The sequence below is a fragment of the Crassostrea angulata genome, chromosome 8, assembly GCF_025612915.1.
Source record: "Crassostrea angulata isolate pt1a10 chromosome 8, ASM2561291v2, whole genome shotgun sequence".
Lineage (NCBI taxonomy): Eukaryota > Metazoa > Mollusca > Bivalvia > Ostreida > Ostreidae > Magallana > Magallana angulata.
The window spans coordinates 38,078,360-38,099,498 of record NC_069118.1 but is presented as its reverse complement, the minus strand read 5'-3'; the positions used below and the strand labels follow the sequence as shown (position 1 = coordinate 38,099,498).

The window sequence follows — 21,139 nt, the reverse complement described above, 5'->3', positions numbered from 1 at the left end:
TATATTTGTTGAACACTTAGAACTTTGGTTTAGTGTACTTTTTATTATGGTATGATAGTGTACTTTCATTAATAGCAGAGCTTTTGCAGTTCACGATGCTATGTTTACAGAAGGCAACTATACTAGGCTTCTGCTCCAATCTTACATATTTACATGTATAACAGCTTTCGATATTAGTTTTATACAGGATCAAAAGAAAAGACTTCGCATTTAAAGTTTTTTTTTCTGGATTACTAATCTATGTACCAAAAATACTTAGAAATCTCTCCCTTTTTATCACAGACACTCCTCATCGCCATTGTATCAGCGAAGGATGATATGTACTACGGTGGATGCGCGTCGCACTGCGATGCCTCCATTTTCCGCCAGTGTGACTGCAGGAAAAACAACACTATCCTAGTGTGCAACAAAACAGGGGTCGGCATAGTTTTGGCCCTGACGATCAAACAGACAAGTTCCAACAGTGGCTGTAAAACTGCGCTGTCATTTAGGTTATCGTAAGTAAAGTCACATACATTTACACTGTATTCAACACTGTCGTTTGTACATTTTTGAAACATTTTCGTGTTGTTTTTTTTTTTACTTTTTAACCTCACAAAAATAAATTAATTTTCTATAGAAAAAAATATCTTAAATATTGTAAGAATTTACTTTAAAAAAATGTAGGTATGATTCCAAACCGTTTTGTCAAGCAAAGCTGGAGTTAGATGCATTGCCTCTTTCACAAGGTCCATTCAAATCAACACCAATAAAGCTTTATTTTCCGGAAAGTGATTGGAATGTAGGTATTCTACAAAAGTTTTTATTTAATAAGTTTGTTTTTAATTTTTTGTTATCACATATACAAATTTGTTTAAATAAAATTTATTTTTAGCAAAATTTTTTATTAAAACATTGTTGCTCGCGATGGAACCACAGATGTATTATTATATATATGTCAGGCTTGGGGCGAATTACATTGTAAAGTAATGCATTACATTACCATTACTTCATGAATTTGGGCATTAAATTACCATTACCATTACTTGTTTTTATTGAAGTAATGCATTACATTACCATTACTTAGGTAAAGTAATGCATTACCATTACCATTACTTTGTTTTAAAAAAGTTAAGCTAAATAAGAGTTTTTGTAAATGTTTCATATATAAAACACTCTTTAACATATTTACAGGTTCATGTTCAGTATCAGGTTCAAATTCAATGACTATACAAGATTCATTCATCATTTGCTCAATATATAATCATCTTGTGGCATTATGAACAACATCTTACAAAAGTAAATAGATATTTATAGACATTTGACATGGTATAATGTCAGATATAAAAAGAGACACAGAAGAACATGCATAACAAAAACAAATTATGGAATAACGTTGCGGTTATTTAAAGCTAAACAGAGATATTTCCCCAGATTACACAAATAATTATAATTTTGGACACTTAATTGTATTAATTTATAAACAGAGGGTTTTCCCAGTAATATTTCATAATATTTTTTAATCAGATTTCTTTATACTGAGGACACTTTAAGGCAAAAGATTGCTGTTGCACTCTATGATCATCAAAGTTTCAAAGGGTTCATCTTTTAGCTGCATCCTGTTAGGTTTGAAAATCTTCCCAGCTATACTAAATAAACGTTCTACAGGAGCAGTGGAAGCTGGGACTGAAAGATTTTTTTGGGCAATCTTTATCTTAGGATATATATTAAGTGCAATAATAGAAAATTACATGAATCTTGTATTTTCTATCGGTGCAAACTAATGTTCTTTATATACAACAGAGAGAGAGAGAGAGAGAGAGAGAGAGAGAGAGAGAGAGAGAGATTATTTTCAAATGGGTTATAATAATAATTTATATATTATAATTTTGGAAGTGATTTTGATTTTCATCATGGATGGACAGTGCATTCATTTTGTTTTTAAATTAAAGGTGCGTGTCTGTCCTCTATTTTATTGGGACATAGCCAAGGGAAGGGGATTGGGGTGTAGCGCTTCTTATAACAATACATTGTTTTGATACTTAGAGTATCCTGGGGGCATAGTGTATGTTGTTGACACATTCTTTAATGAAGTGAAAACTAATTAGAGTAAATTAAATGATTTTAAACTCTTAATAACAACACTATTAAAAATGTAATGGAATTGTGTTGTTATATCTAGTAATATTAAGAATTTAAAAATGAACTTTATTAAAAAAACATTTTTATAATACAACTAAAACATTTTTATCTCAAGAATTATTTTTTTCTTCTTTTAAATTATTTTAATCAAATACAATTTCAGCTAATCATTTATTTATCACATATTTTAAAGTGAACATGCATAAATAAGCATAGTAATGCAAAGTAATGCCATGTAATGCCAGCATTACACTAGATTTTGGAAAGTAATGAATTACATTACCATTACTTGTAATGCTAATTTTGTGGCATTACACATTACTAGCATTACTTTGAAAACATGTAATGCATTGCAATGCATTACCATTACATTTAGCATTACCCCAAGCCTGATATATGTCATAGAGTGTAGAGCGGATACGATGCCCTTGTGTATCAGCCAAGTCCTATTTTTTGTGTAATGCGAACAAAATATACAAACGCAACCCCACCAATCAGAGAGAGAGAGAGAGAGAGAGAGAGAGAGAGAGAGAGAGAGAGAGAGAGAGACCATTAGATTTCTTGAAAGCTTATTTCCGTCAACAAAGAAAACATAATCAATAGGAGTTTTTTAAACAATCCATCAATTTAAAGTTTTCCACTTTAATCTGACAAAACATTGGTCATAATTTATTAGTGTTTTTTGATTGTTATAACACAGTTGACTCCCGAAATAAAAGTGACAGCCACTAGTGCATGTCGTCATGATGTCAACATCGCTTTTAAACTTAATACCGTCTCAAGCTCTGAACAAACAGCCCCAAGAGATAACAACCCACCGGTCTCACTCGGAAACACATATATAGCGTATGTATAAACCACATCACAAAATAATGAAAATATGCATAAATTTTAAGTTTTTGATCAAGTAATCACGAATTTTAGAATTACTGATAACTAATAATACAGTGTATGTTCCTGAAGTCCAGTATGTAAAATTAAACGTTTGAGTAAAAAAAAATCATTTATAAACAAAACCCAGAAATATTGAACTGCTTTTTGTCCCTTTTCTTATTCAGACTGAGTGATATTCGCGTCTTCTTTGACTGTGTAGCCAATAAAAACCAAATATGTGACGAAAGAGGCCACGTGAGGTGCGTGCCCGGTTACTATGGTAACGAATGTCGGCGTTACTGTAATGCTACCATGTTTGAAACTTGCAATTGTACCACTGTTGGGGAACTTCAATGCAACGAAAAACCCGTTGGTGCGTTCTTTGAAGTTCGATTGGTATCCGTTCATATTCCACCAAGAATGCGTAATGTCAGTTATGCTCTCAACTTTCGACAAAGGTAAGTTTTTTAGTGCTTTGTTGATAATCGAATTAGAATGTTACATGTACATGTATGATATAATTTGGGTCTTGATTTTAGATTCATTTTAACCAAGAGGAAGCAGGTTATATATTTCATAAACAACATGCTCACAGTCATGGATATCAATTTGTAAAAAAGATAAATAAAAAAGTAAAAATAACTGCACATTCTATTGGTATATAAGATTTAACATGAGTTACATTTGCATTACCTATTGTTTATTTGAGATTTTTGTCGTAGATGACCTCAATGCAAAATACAGTCGTATATACTTTTTTATTGTTTGTCATTTATATATCTTCTTATAGGTTACTCGAGTCACTTCTGCGACCTACATGTATTGCATCGGTCTTTGCCCTTTATAAAAAAAATTCATGATCCCTGGTTGAAGGATTTAGGTCCTAGGGTTAGGTCAACATGGGACAATAGTGCAAATTTACGTATTCTCAAAAAATCTCCTTCTCTACTCAGTCATATGTTTGGGATAAACCAGTTGCATAAAATTTTGTGTTAATTAAGCCCTCTACCTTAATTGTGAACTTCAAGGCTCATGTGTCAGGGTTTCAAGTTGTAGGGCAGGCCATATTGTGCAAAACATATTAATCGTAGAAAACCATTTGCTCAACGTTTATAGATAAACCGAATGCATGAAACCCTCCAACAAAATTGTGAAATTTAAGACTCCTGGGTTAAGATCCAAGAGTAAGGCGAAGATGGCCATATAATGAAAATGTTTTTTTTCTCAATCCACATATTTATTTGCAATATATTGAATGAATAAATTATTGTTTATGAAACCCTCTACCAAAATTTTGAAATTAATGGATCCTGTGTCACAGGGTCGGACCCTAGGGCAGGGCCAATTTGGCCACAATGTTAAAATGAGTCAAATCTTGGAGATAAACTGAATGCATGGTTATGATATCAATGAAGCCTTCTGTCTAAATTTTGAAATTTGTGACCACAGAGTACACAGTGAAAATGTATTGAATTTTATAACATATTCTTTTGTACTTTCACGGTCTTTGTGCAATGTTATTGTGTACATAATGTCCTGTTCTTAACTTGTTAAAGTCATCCATGGGACAGGTGTGGACTGTTTTCTTACTGGGGGGAGTGGGTGACCAATATGGCTGTATTGTGAATATGTATTTATTGGAAGGTCAATTAAATTACCGCCTGTCTCCTGAAGCTAGGGTACATATTATTCAAGATCTCTACGACTTTGCCCCCCCCCCCTTATATATGAATAACTGTTTTTCAAACCCCAAATAATGAAAGATAGGAATGTCATTCAGAGGAGTTTTGGACAAGGATTAGGACTCCCATAAAAGGCTTTTAAAAATGCAAAAATGAGACCCTTTGACAGGTGAATCTAAGGGCTATGGTACTCTTGTGACCAGCAGGCCATGTAGGCCTCTTGTTTCATGATAACAAAAGAAATAAAACCAAAACGAAATATATACATGTACAATGAAAATGAATTATTTATTTAAAAAAAAAGTAAAAAATATATCACAAAAAAGAATATTTACTTCTGCGCTAACCTTTTGAAGTATCTTTTTTTTATATAATTTCTGAGACATTCCTGAATCTTCTTTCAAGATACGGTAACCACACCTTCCAGCACGCCTCGTTTTCGCCTTTAATACCGACCGACCATCAAGATCTTAGCCATTTTGGGTTCACTAATAACAACACTATCAGTGTGTTTTATCCAAGTTTCAATAATTTTGTGAGTATACTTTATTTATCTTTTATTATTATTATTTTTTTATGGTTTTCTTTTTGTCACAGCTACAATTATCTTTATATTAACCAGTAAGATACAATGGTGTTAAACACACAATCTTTTGAGATGGAAACTGTTTAGTGAGAGTAAAATGAAATAAATTGCATTTCTTTAAATAATTTGCAAACTGTATATTATTATCTAAATCCCGGTAGAGATATGAGCAAATAAACTTTTTAAAATAAGTTAAAAAAATATTTTTGTTGCAATTGCAATCCTTAATTCGAACCGACAAAACAACTTTGAATATATACACACTTGATCGAAAGTTTTCATACTCTGTAAATAAAGTATTTTACATTTATTTGTACATTTTACTAGAAAATTGCCAGTGGAGAACTTATTTGTGAAAATTAATTTCCCACAGCACAGCAAGTAGTATATTTTTCTAAATTGAAAAAAAAATTACACATAAGAACTCATGATAACTATGAATTTGATAAGTATCTATATTGCACGAAATTAGTGAACATTTTAATAAATCACGCATATAAAGTAGACTAGTTGAATGACTAAATGGGAAAAAACCCATGACTTCTTCTTTATTTTGAATATTTCTTGTCATAGAAAAACGCTGTCTTCATTATTAGCCTCGCCGATCGAAACGGTACCTCATTGGTAGAGCAGTCATTTCAGCTGAATAAGATACAGATATCTTCCTCCAGAAACACAAATTTCAACTCCTTTACCTTACACAGAAACAGAAGCGACACAAGTTTATAGTAAATAACATGAATTTTTCACTTCCTTTTTTAAACACCATATGATCTTAAGATTAAAAACTTCTATATGTGTCGTAAAAAAAAACCGTTTAATCATTCGACAATTTACATTTTTAAAAAGATTTCTGTTTGTTTCTGTTATTACAGTATATCTGAATGCTATAATTAAAAAAAAACCCCATAAAATTGACGTCTAAATCAAAATACATATGAATAAAAATTCATTGTCCTTCTCAAATCAAAATTCACCTTATCCTTACAGTTTCAATACAGTGTATCGTTTAGCATACGATTGTAAACCAACAACGACACATTATCACTGCAACGAAACAGGAGAACTGGTGTGTAATGAAAATTTCTTTGGCGAACACTGCGAAAGATTTTGTAATGAAAGCATGAAGCATGGACGGTGTTTGGCAAATGGGAGTTCTGAATGTGAAAGCAATTACTATGGTCCAGACTGTGAAGTATTTTGTAACAGCAGCATGCCACATAGAACTTGCAGTGCAAATGGGACGGCTGTTTGTGAGGTTAATTTCTTTGGCAAACACTGTGAAAGATTTTGTAATGAAAGCATGAAGCATGGACGGTGTTTGGCAAATGGGAGTTCTGAATGTGAAAGCAATTACTATGGTCCAGACTGTGAAGTATTTTGTAACAGCAGCATGCCACATGGAACTTGCAGTGCAAATGGGGCGGCTGTTTGTGAGGTTAATTTCTTTGGCAAACACTGTGAAAGATTTTGTAATGAAAGCATGAAGCATGGAAGGTGTTTGGCAAATGGGAGTTCTGAATGTGAAAGCAATTACTATGGTCCAGCCTGTGAAGTATTTTGTAACAGCAGCATGCCACATGGAACTTGCAGTGCAAATGGGGCGGCTGTTTGTGAGGTGAATTTCTTTGGCAAACACTGTGAAAGATTTTGTAATGAAAGCATGAAGCATGGACGGTGTTTGGCAAATGGGAGTTCTGAATGTGAAAGCAATTACTATGGTCCAGACTGTGAAGTATTTTGTAACAGCAGCATGCCACATGGAACTTGCAGTGCAAATGGGACGGCTGTTTGTGAGGTAAATTTCTTTGGCAAACACTGTGAAAGATTTTGTAATGAAAGCATGAAGCATGGACGGTGTTTGGCAAATGGGAGTCCTGAATGTGAAAGCAATTACTATGGTCCAGACTGTGAAGTGTTTTGTAACAGCAGCATGCCACATGGAAATTGCAGTGCAAATGGGACGGCTGTTTGTGAGGTTAATTTCTTTGGCAAACACTGTGAAAGATTTTGTAATGAAAGCATGAAGCATGGACGGTGTTTGGCAAATGGGAGTTCTGAATGTGAAAGCAATTACTATGGTCCAGACTGTGAAGTATTTTGTAACAGCAGCATGCCACATGGAACTTGCAGTGCAAATGGGACGGCTGTTTGTGAGGTTAATTTCTTTGGCAAACACTGTGAAAGATTTTGTAATGAAAGCATGAAGCATGGACGGTGTTTGGCAAATGGGAGTTCTGAATGTGAAAGCAATTACTATGGTCCAGACTGTGAAGTATTTTGTAACAGCAGCATGCCACATGGATATTGCAATGCAAATGGGACGGCTGTTTGTGAGGTGAATTTCTTTGGCAAACACTGTGAAAGATTTTGTAATGAAAGCATGAAGCATGGACGGTGTTTGGCAAATGGGAGTTCTGAATGTGAAAGCAATTACTATGGTCCAGACTGTGAAGTATTTTGTAACAGCAGCATGCCACATGGAACTTGCAGTGCAAATGGGACGGCTGTTTGTGAGGTGAATTTCTTTGGCAAACACTGTGAAATATTTTGTAATGAAAGCATGAAGCATGGACGGTGTTTGGCAAATGGGAGTTCTGAATGTGAAAGCAATTACTATGGTCCAGACTGTGAAGTATTTTGTAACAGCAGCATGCCACATGGAACTTGCAGTGCAAATGGGACGGCTGTTTGTGAGGTTAATTTCTTTGGCAAACATTGTGAAATATTTTGTAATGAAAGCATGAAGCATGGACGGTGTTTGGCAAATGGGAGTTCTGAATGTGAAAGCAATTACTATGGTGCAGACTGTGAAGTATTTTGTAACAGCAGCATGCCACATGGAACTTGCAGTGCAAATGGGACGGCTGTTTGTGAGGTTAATTTCTTTGGCAAACACTGTGAAATATTTTGTAATGAAAGCATGAAGCATGGACGGTGTTTGGCAAATGGGAGTTCTGAATGTGAAAGCAATTACTATGGTCCAGACTGTGAAGTATTTTGTAACAGCAGCATGCCACATGGAACTTGCAGTGCAAATGGGACGGCTGTTTGTGAGGTGAATTTCTTTGGCAAACACTGTGAAAGATTTTGTAACGAAAGCATGAAGCATGGACGGTGTTTGGCAAATGGGAGTTCTGAATGTGAAAGCAATTACTATGGTCCAGACTGTGAAGTATTTTGTAACAGTAGCATGCCACATGGAACTTGCAGTGCAAATGGGACGGCTGTTTGTGAGGTTAATTTCTTTGGCAAACACTGTGAAATATTTTGTAATGAAAGCATGAAGCATGGACGGTGTTTGGCAAATGGGAGTTCTGAATGTGAAAGCAATTACTATGGTCCAGACTGTGAAGTATTTTGTAACAGCAGCATGCCACATGGAACTTGCAGTGCAAATGGGACGGCTGTTTGTGAGGTTAATTTCTTTGGCAAACACTGTGAAATATTTTGTAATGAAAGCATGAAGCATGGACGGTGTTTGGCAAATGGGAGTTCTGAATGTGAAAGCAATTACTATGGTCCAGACTGTGAAGTATTTTGTAACAGCAGCATGCCACATGGAACTTGCAGTGCAAATGGGACGGTTGTTTGTGAGGTGAATTTCTTTGGCAAACACTGTGAAAGATTTTGTAATGAAAGCATGAAGCATGGACGGTGTTTGGCAAATGGGAGTTCTGAATGCGAAAGCAATTACTATGGTCCAGACTGTGAAGTATTTTGTAACAGCAGCATGCCACATGGAACTTGCAGTGCAAATGGGACGGTTGTTTGTGAGGTTAATTTCTTTGGCAAACACTGTGAAATATTTTGTAATGAAAGCATGAAGCATGGACAGTGTTTGGCAAATGGGAGTTCTGAATGTGAAAGCAATTACTATGGTCCAGACTGTCGAGTATTTTGTAACAGCAGCATGCCACATGGAAATTGCAGTGCAAATGGGACGGCTGTTTGTGAGGTGAATTTCTTTGGCAAACACTGTGAAAGATTTTGTAATGAAAGCATGAAGCATGGACGGTGTTTGGCAAATGGGAGTTCTGAATGTGAAAGCAATTACTATGGTCCAGACTGTGAAGTATTTTGTAACAGCAGCATGCCACATGGAAATTGCAGTGCAAATGGGACGGCTGTTTGTGAGGTTAATTTCTTTGGCAAACACTGTGAAAGATTTTGTAATGAAAGCATGAAGCATGGACGGTGTTTGGCAAATGGGAGTTCTGAATGTGAAAGCAATTACTATGGTCCAGACTGTGAAGTATTTTGTAACAGCAGCATGCCACATGGAACTTGCAGTGCAAATGGGACGGCTGTTTGTGAGGTTAATTTCTTTGGCAAACACTGTGAAAGATTTTGTAATGAAAGCATGAAGCATGGACGGTGTTTGGCAAATGGGAGTTCTGAATGTGAAAGCAATTACTTTGGTCCAGACTGTGAAGTATTTTGTAACAGCAGCATGCCACATGGAAATTGCAGTGCAAATGGGACGGCTGTTTGTGAGGTGAATTTCTTTGGCAAACACTGTGAAAGATTTTGTAATGAAAGCATGAAGCATGGACGGTGTTTGGCAAATGGGAGTTCTGAATGTGAAAGCAATTACTATGGTCCAGACTGTGAAGTATTTTGTAACAGCAGCATGCCACATGGAACTTGCAGTGCAAATGGGACGGCTGTTTGTGAGGTTAATTTCTTTGGCAAACACTGTGAAATATTTTGTAATGAAAGCATGAAGCATGGACGGTGTTTGGCAAATGGGAGTTCTGAATGTGAAAGCAATTACTATGGTCCAGACTGTGAAGTATTTTGTAACAGCAGCATGCCACATGGAACTTGCAGTGCAAATGGGACGGCTGTTTGTGAGGTGAATTTCTTTGGCAAACACTGTGAAAGATTTTGTAATGAAAGCATGAAGCATGGACGGTGTTTGGCAAATGGGAGTTCTGAATGCAAAAGCAATTACTATGGTCCAGACTGTGAAGTATTTTGTAACAGCAGCATGCCACATGGAAATTGCAGTGCAAATGGGACGGTTGTTTGTGAGGTGAATTTCTTTGGCAAACACTGTGAAAGATTTTGTAATGAAAGCATGAAGCATGGACGGTGTTTGGCAAATGGGAGTTCTGAATGTGAAAGCAATTACTATGGTCCAGACTGTGAAGTATTTTGTAACAGCAGCATGCCACATGGAACTTGCAGTGCAAATGGGACGGCTGTTTGTGAGGTGAATTTCTTTGGCAAACACTGTGAAAGATTTTGTAATGAAAGCATGAAGCATGGACGGTGTTTGGCAAACGGGAGTTCTGAATGTGAAAGCAATTACTATGGTGCAGACTGTGAAGTATTTTGTAACAGCAGCATGCCACATGGAAATTGCAGTGCAAATGGGACGGCTGTTTGTGAGGTGAATTTCTTTGGCAAACACTGTGAAAGATTTTGTAATGAAAGCATGAAGCATGGACGGTGTTTGGCAAATGGGAGTTTTGAATGTGAAAGCAATTACTATGGTCCAGACTGTGAAGTATTTTGTACCAGCAGCATGCCACATGGAACTTGCAGTGCAAATGGGACGGCTGTTTGTGAGGTTAATTTCTTTGGCAAACACTGTGAAAGATTTTGTAATGAAAGCATGAAGCATGGACGGTGTTTGGCAAATGGGAGTTCTGAATGTGAAAGCAATTACTATGGTCCAGACTGTGAAGTATTTTGTAACAGCAGCATGCCACATGGAACTTGCAGTGCAAATGGGACGGCTGTTTGTGAGGTGAATTTCTTTGGCAAACACTGTGAAAGATTTTGTAATGAAAGCATGAAGCATGGACGGTGTTTGGCAAATGGGAGTTCTGAATGTGAAAGCAATTACTATGGTCCAGACTGTGAAGTATTTTGTAACAGCAGCATGCCACATGGAACTTGCAGTGCAAATGGGACGGCTGTTTGTGAGGTGAATTTCTTTGGCAAACACTGTGAAAGATTTTGTAATGAAAGCATGAAGCATGGACAGTGTTTGGCAAATGGGAGTTCTGAATGTGAAAGCAATTACTATGGTCCAGACTGTCGAGTATTTTGTAACAGCAGCATGCCACATGGAAATTGCAGTGCAAATGGGACGGCTGTTTGTGAGGTGAATTTCTTTGGCAAACACTGTGAAAGATTTTGTAATGAAAGCATGAAGCATGGACGGTGTTTGGCAAATGGGAGTTCTGAATGTGAAAGCAATTACTATGGTCCAGACTGTGAAGTATTTTGTAACAGCAGCATGCCACATGGAAATTGCAGTGCAAATGGGACGGCTGTTTGTGAGGTTAATTTCTTTGGCAAACACTGTGAAAGATTTTGTAATGAAAGCATGAAGCATGGACGGTGTTTGGCAAATGGGAGTTCTGAATGTGAAAGCAATTACTATGGTCCAGACTGTGAAGTATTTTGTAACAGCAGCATGCCACATGGAACTTGCAGTGCAAATGGGACGGCTGTTTGTGAGGTGAATTTCTTTGGCAAACACTGTGAAAGATTTTGTAATGAAAGCATGAAGCATGGACGGTGTTTGGCAAATGGGAGTTCTGAATGTGAAAGCAATTACTTTGGTCCAGACTGTGAAGTATTTTGTAACAGCAGCATGCCACATGGAAATTGCAGTGCAAATGGGACGGCTGTTTGTGAGGTGAATTTCTTTGGCAAACACTGTGAAAGATTTTGTAATGAAAGCATGAAGCATGGACGGTGTTTGGCAAATGGGAGTTCTGAATGTGAAAGCAATTACTATGGTCCAGACTGTGAAGTATTTTGTAACAGCAGCATGCCACATGGAACTTGCAGTGCAAATGGGACGGCTGTTTGTGAGGTTAATTTCTTTGGCAAACACTGTGAAATATTTTGTAATGAAAGCATGAAGCATGGACGGTGTTTGGCAAATGGGAGTTCTGAATGTGAAAGCAATTACTATGGTCCAGACTGTGAAGTATTTTGTAACAGCAGCATGCCACATGGAACTTGCAGTGCAAATGGGACGGTTGTTTGTGAGGTGAATTTCTTTGGCAAACACTGTGAAAGATTTTGTAATGAAAGCATGAAGCATGGACGGTGTTTGGCAAATGGGAGTTCTGAATGCGAAAGCAATTACTATGGTCCAGACTGTGAAGTATTTTGTAACAGCAGCATGCCACATGGAACTTGCAGTGCAAATGGGACGGTTGTTTGTGAGGTTAATTTCTTTGGCAAACACTGTGAAATATTTTGTAATGAAAGTATGAAGCATGGACGGTGTTTGGCAAATGGGAGTTCTGAATGTGAAAGCAATTACTATGGTCCAGACTGTCGAGTATTTTGTAACAGCAGCATGCCACATGGAAATTGCAGTGCAAATGGGACGGTTGTTTGTGAGGTGAATTTCTTTGGCAAACACTGTGAAAGATTTTGTAATGAAAGCATGAAGCATGGACGGTGTTTGGCAAATGGGAGTTCTGAATGTGAAAGCAATTACTATGGTCCAGACTGTGAAGTATTTTGTAACAGCAGCATGCCACATGGAAATTGCAGTGCAAATGGGACGGCTGTTTGTGAGGTTAATTTCTTTGGCAAACACTGTGAAAGATTTTGTAATGAAAGCATGAAGCATGGACGGTGTTTGGCAAATGGGAGTTCTGAATGTGAAAGCAATTACTATGGTCCAGACTGTGAAGTATTTTGTAACAGCAGCATGCCACATGGAACTTGCAGTGCAAATGGGACGGCTGTTTGTGAGGTTAATTTCTTTGGCAAACACTGTGAAAGATTTTGTAATGAAAGCATGAAGCATGGACGGTGTTTGGCAAATGGGAGTTCTGAATGTGAAAGCAATTACTTTGGTCCAGACTGTGAAGTATTTTGTAACAGCAGCATGCCACATGGAAATTGCAGTGCAAATGGGACGGCTGTTTGTGAGGTGAATTTCTTTGGCAAACACTGTGAAAGATTTTGTAATGAAAGCATGAAGCATGGACGGTGTTTGGCAAATGGGAGTTCTGAATGTGAAAGCAATTACTATGGTCCAGACTGTGAAGTATTTTGTAACAGCAGCATGCCACATGGAACTTGCAGTGCAAATGGGACGGCTGTTTGTGAGGTTAATTTCTTTGGCAAACACTGTGAAATATTTTGTAATGAAAGCATGAAGCATGGACGGTGTTTGGCAAATGGGAGTTCTGAATGTGAAAGCAATTACTATGGTCCAGACTGTGAAGTATTTTGTAACAGCAGCATGCCACATGGAACTTGCAGTGCAAATGGGACGGCTGTTTGTGAGGTGAATTTCTTTGGCAAACACTGTGAAAGATTTTGTAATGAAAGCATGAAGCATGGACGGTGTTTGGCAAATGGGAGTTCTGAATGCAAAAGCAATTACTATGGTCCAGACTGTGAAGTATTTTGTAACAGCAGCATGCCACATGGAAATTGCAGTGCAAATGGGACGGTTGTTTGTGAGGTGAATTTCTTTGGCAAACACTGTGAAAGATTTTGTAATGAAAGCATGAAGCATGGACGGTGTTTGGCAAATGGGAGTTCTGAATGTGAAAGCAATTACTATGGTCCAGACTGTGAAGTATTTTGTAACAGCAGCATGCCACATGGAACTTGCAGTGCAAATGGGACGGCTGTTTGTGAGGTGAATTTCTTTGGCAAACACTGTGAAAGATTTTGTAATGAAAGCATGAAGCATGGACGGTGTTTGGCAAACGGGAGTTCTGAATGTGAAAGCAATTACTATGGTGCAGACTGTGAAGTATGTTGTAACAGCAGCATGCCACATGGAAATTGCAGTGCAAATGGGACGGCTGTTTGTGAGGTGAATTTCTTTGGCAAACACTGTGAAAGATTTTGTAATGAAAGCATGAAGCATGGACGGTGTTTGGCAAATGGGAGTTTTGAATGTGAAAGCAATTACTATGGTCCAGACTGTGAAGTATTTTGTACCAGCAGCATGCCACATGGAACTTGCAGTGCAAATGGGACGGCTGTTTGTGAGGTTAATTTCTTTGGCAAACACTGTGAAAGATTTTGTAATGAAAGCATGAAGCATGGACGGTGTTTGGCAAATGGGAGTTCTGAATGTGAAAGCAATTACTATGGTCCAGACTGTGAAGTATTTTGTAACAGCAGCATGCCACATGGAACTTGCAGTGCAAATGGGACGGCTGTTTGTGAGGTGAATTTCTTTGGCAAACACTGTGAAAGATTTTGTAATGAAAGCATGAAGCATGGACGGTGTTTGGCAAATGGGAGTTCTGAATGTGAAAGCAATTACTATGGTCCAGACTGTGAAGTATTTTGTAACAGCAGCATGCCACATGGAACTTGCAGTGCAAATGGGACGGCTGTTTGTGAGGTTAATTTCTTTGGCAAACACTGTGAAATATTTTGTAATGAAAGCATGAAGCATGGACGGTGTTTGGCAAATGGGAGTTCTGAATGTGAAAGCAATTACTATGGTCCAGACTGTGAAGTATTTTGTAACAGCAGCATGCCACATGGAACTTGCAGTGCAAATGGGACGGTTGTTTGTGAGGTGAATTTCTTTGGCAAACACTGTGAAAGATTTTGTAATGAAAGCATGAAGCATGGACGGTGTTTGGCAAATGGGAGTTCTGAATGCGAAAGCAATTACTATGGTCCAGACTGTGAAGTATTTTGTAACAGCAGCATGCCACATGGAACTTGCAGTGCAAATGGGACGGTTGTTTGTGAGGTTAATTTCTTTGGCAAACACTGTGAAATATTTTGTAATGAAAGCATGAAGCATGGACAGTGTTTGGCAAATGGGAGTTCTGAATGTGAAAGCAATTACTATGGTCCAGACTGTCGAGTATTTTGTAACAGCAGCATGCCACATGGAAATTGCAGTGCAAATGGGACGGCTGTTTGTGAGGTGAATTTCTTTGGCAAACACTGTGAAAGATTTTGTAATGAAAGCATGAAGCATGGACGGTGTTTGGCAAATGGGAGTTCTGAATGTGAAAGCAATTACTATGGTCCAGACTGTGAAGTATTTTGTAACAGCAGCATGCCACATGGAAATTGCAGTGCAAATGGGACGGCTGTTTGTGAGGTTAATTTCTTTGGCAAACACTGTGAAAGATTTTGTAATGAAAGCATGAAGCATGGACGGTGTTTGGCAAATGGGAGTTCTGAATGTGAAAGCAATTACTATGGTCCAGACTGTGAAGTATTTTGTAACAGCAGCATGCCACATGGAACTTGCAGTGCAAATGGGACGGCTGTTTGTGAGGTTAATTTCTTTGGCAAACACTGTGAAAGATTTTGTAATGAAAGCATGAAGCATGGACGGTGTTTGGCAAATGGGAGTTCTGAATGTGAAAGCAATTACTTTGGTCCAGACTGTGAAGTATTTTGTAACAGCAGCATGCCACATGGAAATTGCAGTGCAAATGGGACGGCTGTTTGTGAGGTGAATTTCTTTGGCAAACACTGTGAAAGATTTTGTAATGAAAGCATGAAGCATGGACGGTGTTTGGCAAATGGGAGTTCTGAATGTGAAAGCAATTACTATGGTCCAGACTGTGAAGTATTTTGTAACAGCAGCATGCCACATGGAACTTGCAGTGCAAATGGGACGGCTGTTTGTGAGGTTAATTTCTTTGGCAAACACTGTGAAATATTTTGTAATGAAAGCATGAAGCATGGACGGTGTTTGGCAAATGGGAGTTCTGAATGTGAAAGCAATTACTATGGTCCAGACTGTGAAGTATTTTGTAACAGCAGCATGCCACATGGAACTTGCAGTGCAAATGGGACGGCTGTTTGTGAGGTGAATTTCTTTGGCAAACACTGTGAAAGATTTTGTAATGAAAGCATGAAGCATGGACGGTGTTTGGCAAATGGGAGTTCTGAATGCAAAAGCAATTACTATGGTCCAGACTGTGAAGTATTTTGTAACAGCAGCATGCCACATGGAAATTGCAGTGCAAATGGGACGGTTGTTTGTGAGGTGAATTTCTTTGGCAAACACTGTGAAAGATTTTGTAATGAAAGCATGAAGCATGGACGGTGTTTGGCAAATGGGAGTTCTGAATGTGAAAGCAATTACTATGGTCCAGACTGTGAAGTATTTTGTAACAGCAGCATGCCACATGGAACTTGCAGTGCAAATGGGACGGCTGTTTGTGAGGTGAATTTCTTTGGCAAACACTGTGAAAGATTTTGTAATGAAAGCATGAAGCATGGACGGTGTTTGGCAAACGGGAGTTCTGAATGTGAAAGCAATTACTATGGTGCAGACTGTGAAGTATTTTGTAACAGCAGCATGCCACATGGAAATTGCAGTGCAAATGGGACGGCTGTTTGTGAGGTGAATTTCTTTGGCAAACACTGTGAAAGATTTTGTAATGAAAGCATGAAGCATGGACGGTGTTTGGCAAATGGGAGTTTTGAATGTGAAAGCAATTACTATGGTCCAGACTGTGAAGTATTTTGTACCAGCAGCATGCCACATGGAACTTGCAGTGCAAATGGGACGGCTGTTTGTGAGGTTAATTTCTTTGGCAAACACTGTGAAAGATTTTGTAATGAAAGCATGAAGCATGGACGGTGTTTGGCAAATGGGAGTTCTGAATGTGAAAGCAATTACTATGGTCCAGACTGTGAAGTATTTTGTAACAGCAGCATGCCACATGGAACTTGCAGTGCAAATGGGACGGCTGTTTGTGAGGTGAATTTCTTTGGCAAACACTGTGAAAGATTTTGTAATGAAAGCATGAAGCATGGACGGTGTTTGGCAAATGGGAGTTCTGAATGTGAAAGCAATTACTATGGTCCAGACTGTGAAGTATTTTGTAACAGCAGCATGCCACATGGAACTTGCAGTGCAAATGGGACGGCTGTTTGTGAGGTGAATTTCTTTGGCAAACACTGTGAAAGATTTTGTAATGAAAGCATGAAGCATGGACAGTGTTTGGCAAATGGGAGTTCTGAATGTGAAAGCAATTACTATGGTCCAGACTGTCGAGTATTTTGTAACAGCAGCATGCCACATGGAAATTGCAGTGCAAATGGGACGGCTGTTTGTGAGGTGAATTTCTTTGGCAAACACTGTGAAAGATTTTGTAATGAAAGCATGAAGCATGGACGGTGTTTGGCAAATGGGAGTTCTGAATGTGAAAGCAATTACTATGGTCCAGACTGTGAAGTATTTTGTAACAGCAGCATGCCACATGGAAATTGCAGTGCAAATGGGACGGCTGTTTGTGAGGTTAATTTCTTTGGCAAACACTGTGAAAGATTTTGTAATGAAAGCATGAAGCATGGACGGTGTTTGGCAAATGGGAGTTCTGAATGTGAAAGCAATTACTATGGTCCAGACTGTGAAGTATTTTGTAACAGCAGCATGCCACATGGAACTTGCAGTGCAAATGGGACGGCTGTTTGTGAGGTGAATTTCTTTGGCAAACACTGTGAAAGATTTTGTAATGAAAGCATGAAGCATGGACGGTGTTTGGCAAATGGGAGTTCTGAATGTGAAAGCAATTACTTTGGTCCAGACTGTGAAGTATTTTGTAACAGCAGCATGCCACATGGAAATTGCAGTGCAAATGGGACGGCTGTTTGTGAGGTGAATTTCTTTGGCAAACACTGTGAAAGATTTTGTAATGAAAGCATGAAGCATGGACGGTGTTTGGCAAATGGGAGTTCTGAATGTGAAAGCAATTACTATGGTCCAGACTGTGAAGTATTTTGTAACAGCAGCATGCCACGTGGAACTTGCAGTGCAAATGGGACGGCTGTTTGTGAGGTTAATTTCTTTGGCAAACACTGTGAAATATTTTGTAATGAAAGCATGAAGCATGGACGGTGTTTGGCAAATGGGAGTTCTGAATGTGAAAGCAATTACTATGGTCCAGACTGTGAAGTATTTTGTAACAGCAGCATGCCACATGGAACTTGCAGTGCAAATGGGACGGTTGTTTGTGAGGTGAATTTCTTTGGCAAACACTGTGAAAGATTTTGTAATGAAAGCATGAAGCATGGACGGTGTTTGGCAAATGGGAGTTCTGAATGCGAAAGCAATTACTATGGTCCAGACTGTGAAGTATTTTGTAACAGCAGCATGCCACATGGAACTTGCAGTGCAAATGGGACGGTTGTTTGTGAGGTTAATTTCTTTGGCAAACACTGTGAAATATTTTGTAATGAAAGTATGAAGCATGGACGGTGTTTGGCAAATGGGAGTTCTGAATGTGAAAGCAATTACTATGGTCCAGACTGTCGAGTATTTTGTAACAGCAGCATGCCACATGGAAATTGCAGTGCAAATGGGACGGCTGTTTGTGAGGTGAATTTCTTTGGCAAACACTGTGAAAGATTTTGTAATGAAAGCATGAAGCATGGACGGTGTTTGGCAAATGGGAGTTCTGAATGTGAAAGCAATTACTATGGTCCAGACTGTGAAGTATTTTGTAACAGCAGCATGCCACATGGAAATTGCAGTGCAAATGGGACGGCTGTTTGTGAGGTTAATTTCTTTGGCAAACACTGTGAAAGATTTTGTAATGAAAGCATGAAGCATGGACGGTGTTTGGCAAATGGGAGTTCTGAATGTGAAAGCAATTACTATGGTCCAGACTGTGAAGTATTTTGTAACAGCAGCATGCCACATGGAACTTGCAGTGCAAATGGGACGGCTGTTTGTGAGGTTAATTTCTTTGGCAAACACTGTGAAAGATTTTGTAATGAAAGCATGAAGCATGGACGGTGTTTGGCAAATGGGAGTTCTGAATGTGAAAGCAATTACTTTGGTCCAGACTGTGAAGTATTTTGTAACAGCAGCATGCCACATGGAAATTGCAGTGCAAATGGGACGGCTGTTTGTGAGGTGAATTTCTTTGGCAAACACTGTGAAAGATTTTGTAATGAAAGCATGAAGCATGGACGGTGTTTGGCAAATGGGAGTTCTGAATGTGAAAGCAATTACTATGGTCCAGACTGTGAAGTATTTTGTAACAGCAGCATGCCACATGGAACTTGCAGTGCAAATGGGACGGCTGTTTGTGAGGTTAATTTCTTTGGCAAACACTGTGAAATATTTTGTAATGAAAGCATGAAGCATGGACGGTGTTTGGCAAATGGGAGTTCTGAATGTGAAAGCAATTACTATGGTCCAGACTGTGAAGTATTTTGTAACAGCAGCATGCCACATGGAACTTGCAGTGCAAATGGGACGGCTGTTTGTGAGGTGAATTTCTTTGGCAAACACTGTGAAAGATTTTGTAATGAAAGCATGAAGCATGGACGGTGTTTGGCAAATGGGAGTTCTGAATGCAAAAGCAATTACTATGGTCCAGACTGTGAAGTATTTTGTAACAGCAGCATGCCACATGGAAATTGCAGTGCAAATGGGACGGTTGTTTGTGAGGTGAATTTCTTTGGCAAACACTGTGAAAGATTTTGTAATGAAAGCATGAAGCATGGACGGTGTTTGGCAAATGGGAGTTCTGAATGTGAAAGCAATTACTATGGTCCAGACTGTGAAGTATTTTGTAACAGCAGCATGCCACATGGAACTTGCAGTGCAAATGGGACGGCTGTTTGTGAGGTGAATTTCTTTGGCAAACACTGTGAAAGATTTTGTAATGAAAGCATGAAGCATGGACGGTGTTTGGCAAACGGGAGTTCTGAATGTGAAAGCAATTACTATGGTGCAGACTGTGAAGTATGTTGTAACAGCAGCATGCCACATGGAAATTGCAGTGCAAATGGGACGGCTGTTTGTGAGGTGAATTTCTTTGGCAAACACTGTGAAAGATTTTGTAATGAAAGCATGAAGCATGGACGGTGTTTGGCAAATGGGAGTTTTGAATGTGAAAGCAATTACTATGGTCCAGACTGTGAAGTATTTTGTACCAGCAGCATGCCACATGGAACTTGCAGTGCAAATGGGACGGCTGTTTGTGAGGTTAATTTCTTTGGCAAACACTGTGAAAGATTTTGTAATGAAAGCATGAAGCATGGACGGTGTTTGGCAAATGGGAGTTCTGAATGTGAAAGCAATTACTATGGTCCAGACTGTGAAGTATTTTGTAACAGCAGCATGCCACATGGAACTTGCAGTGCAAATGGGACGGCTGTTTGTGAGGTGAATTTCTTTGGCAAACACTGTGAAAGATTTTGTAATGAAAGCATGAAGCATGGACGGTGTTTGGCAAATGGGAGTTCTGAATGTGAAAGCAATTACTATGGTCCAGACTGTGAAGTATTTTGTAACAGCAGCATGCCACATGGAACTTGCAGTGCAAATGGGACGGCTGTTTGTGAGGTGAATTTCTTTGGCAAACACTGTGAAAGATTTTGTAATGAAAGCATGAAGCATGGACAGTGTTTGGCAAATGGGAGTTCTGAATGCGAAAGCAATTACTATGGTCCAGACTGTCGAGTATTTTGTAACAGCAGCATGCCACATGGAAATTGCAGTGCAAATGGGACGGCTGTTTGTGAGGTGAATTTCTTTGGCAAACACTGTGAAAGATTTTGTAATGAAAGCATGAAGCATGGACGGTGTTTGGCAAATGGGAGTTCTGAATGTGAAAGCAATTACTATGGTCCAGACTGTGAAGTATTTTGTAACAGCAGCATGCCACATGGAACTTGCAGTGCAAATGGGACGGTTGTTTGTGAGGTTAATTTCTTTGGCAAACACTGTGAAATATTTTGTAATGAAAGCATGAAGCATGGACGGTGTTTGGCAAATGGGAGTTCTGAATGTGAAAGCAATTACTATGGTCCAGACTGTGAAGTATTTTGTAACAGCAGCATGCCACATGGAACTTGCAGTGCAAATGGGACGGCTGTTTGTGAGGTGAATTTCTTTGGCAAACACTGTGAAAGATTTTGTAAT

General features: G+C 38.7%; 12 protein-coding genes across 12 annotated transcripts; all 12 read left to right on the top strand.

The window, feature by feature from the left end:
• Positions 1 to 7,105: 7,105 nt before the first annotated feature.
• Positions 7,106 to 7,867, top strand: LOC128160416 (tenascin-like; the record flags this gene model as incomplete). The annotated part of the gene is made up of 1 exon (XM_052823733.1): positions 7,106 to 7,867. A coding segment is annotated over exon 1 (762 nt), but the record flags the coding sequence as incomplete, so codon positions are not given.
• Positions 7,868 to 8,185: 318 nt separating this feature from the next.
• Positions 8,186 to 8,947, top strand: LOC128160415 (neurogenic locus protein delta-like; the record flags this gene model as incomplete). The annotated part of the gene is made up of 1 exon (XM_052823732.1): positions 8,186 to 8,947. A coding segment is annotated over exon 1 (762 nt), but the record flags the coding sequence as incomplete, so codon positions are not given.
• A 1,038-nt stretch (positions 8,948 to 9,985) lies between these two features.
• Positions 9,986 to 10,747, top strand: LOC128160414 (wnt inhibitory factor 1-like; the record flags this gene model as incomplete). The annotated part of the gene is made up of 1 exon (XM_052823731.1): positions 9,986 to 10,747. A coding segment is annotated over exon 1 (762 nt), but the record flags the coding sequence as incomplete, so codon positions are not given.
• A 498-nt stretch (positions 10,748 to 11,245) lies between these two features.
• LOC128160413 (wnt inhibitory factor 1-like) lies at positions 11,246 to 12,007 on the top strand (the record flags this gene model as incomplete). The annotated part of the gene is made up of 1 exon (XM_052823730.1): positions 11,246 to 12,007. A coding segment is annotated over exon 1 (762 nt), but the record flags the coding sequence as incomplete, so codon positions are not given.
• A 498-nt stretch (positions 12,008 to 12,505) lies between these two features.
• Positions 12,506 to 13,267, top strand: LOC128160412 (wnt inhibitory factor 1-like; the record flags this gene model as incomplete). Its single annotated transcript, XM_052823729.1, has 1 exon — positions 12,506 to 13,267. A coding segment is annotated over exon 1 (762 nt), but the record flags the coding sequence as incomplete, so codon positions are not given.
• Positions 13,268 to 13,405: 138 nt separating this feature from the next.
• On the top strand, positions 13,406 to 14,167 carry LOC128160411 (wnt inhibitory factor 1-like; the record flags this gene model as incomplete). Its single annotated transcript, XM_052823727.1, has 1 exon — positions 13,406 to 14,167. A coding segment is annotated over exon 1 (762 nt), but the record flags the coding sequence as incomplete, so codon positions are not given.
• A 318-nt stretch (positions 14,168 to 14,485) lies between these two features.
• Positions 14,486 to 15,247, top strand: LOC128160410 (tenascin-like; the record flags this gene model as incomplete). Its single annotated transcript, XM_052823726.1, has 1 exon — positions 14,486 to 15,247. A coding segment is annotated over exon 1 (762 nt), but the record flags the coding sequence as incomplete, so codon positions are not given.
• Positions 15,248 to 15,925: 678 nt separating this feature from the next.
• Positions 15,926 to 16,687, top strand: LOC128160409 (wnt inhibitory factor 1-like; the record flags this gene model as incomplete). The annotated part of the gene is made up of 1 exon (XM_052823725.1): positions 15,926 to 16,687. A coding segment is annotated over exon 1 (762 nt), but the record flags the coding sequence as incomplete, so codon positions are not given.
• Positions 16,688 to 17,185: 498 nt separating this feature from the next.
• Positions 17,186 to 17,947, top strand: LOC128160407 (wnt inhibitory factor 1-like; the record flags this gene model as incomplete). The annotated part of the gene is made up of 1 exon (XM_052823724.1): positions 17,186 to 17,947. A coding segment is annotated over exon 1 (762 nt), but the record flags the coding sequence as incomplete, so codon positions are not given.
• A 318-nt stretch (positions 17,948 to 18,265) lies between these two features.
• LOC128160406 (neurogenic locus protein delta-like) lies at positions 18,266 to 19,027 on the top strand (the record flags this gene model as incomplete). The annotated part of the gene is made up of 1 exon (XM_052823723.1): positions 18,266 to 19,027. A coding segment is annotated over exon 1 (762 nt), but the record flags the coding sequence as incomplete, so codon positions are not given.
• A 138-nt stretch (positions 19,028 to 19,165) lies between these two features.
• LOC128160937 (wnt inhibitory factor 1-like) lies at positions 19,166 to 20,019 on the top strand. The gene is made up of 2 exons (XM_052824224.1): positions 19,166 to 19,957; positions 19,996 to 20,019. The coding sequence occupies exons 1-2, from the start codon at positions 19,166 to 19,168 to the stop codon at positions 20,017 to 20,019; spliced, it is 816 nt and encodes a 271-aa protein (XP_052680184.1).
• A 226-nt stretch (positions 20,020 to 20,245) lies between these two features.
• On the top strand, positions 20,246 to 21,007 carry LOC128160405 (tenascin-like; the record flags this gene model as incomplete). Its single annotated transcript, XM_052823722.1, has 1 exon — positions 20,246 to 21,007. A coding segment is annotated over exon 1 (762 nt), but the record flags the coding sequence as incomplete, so codon positions are not given.
• Positions 21,008 to 21,139: the final 132 nt, after the last annotated feature.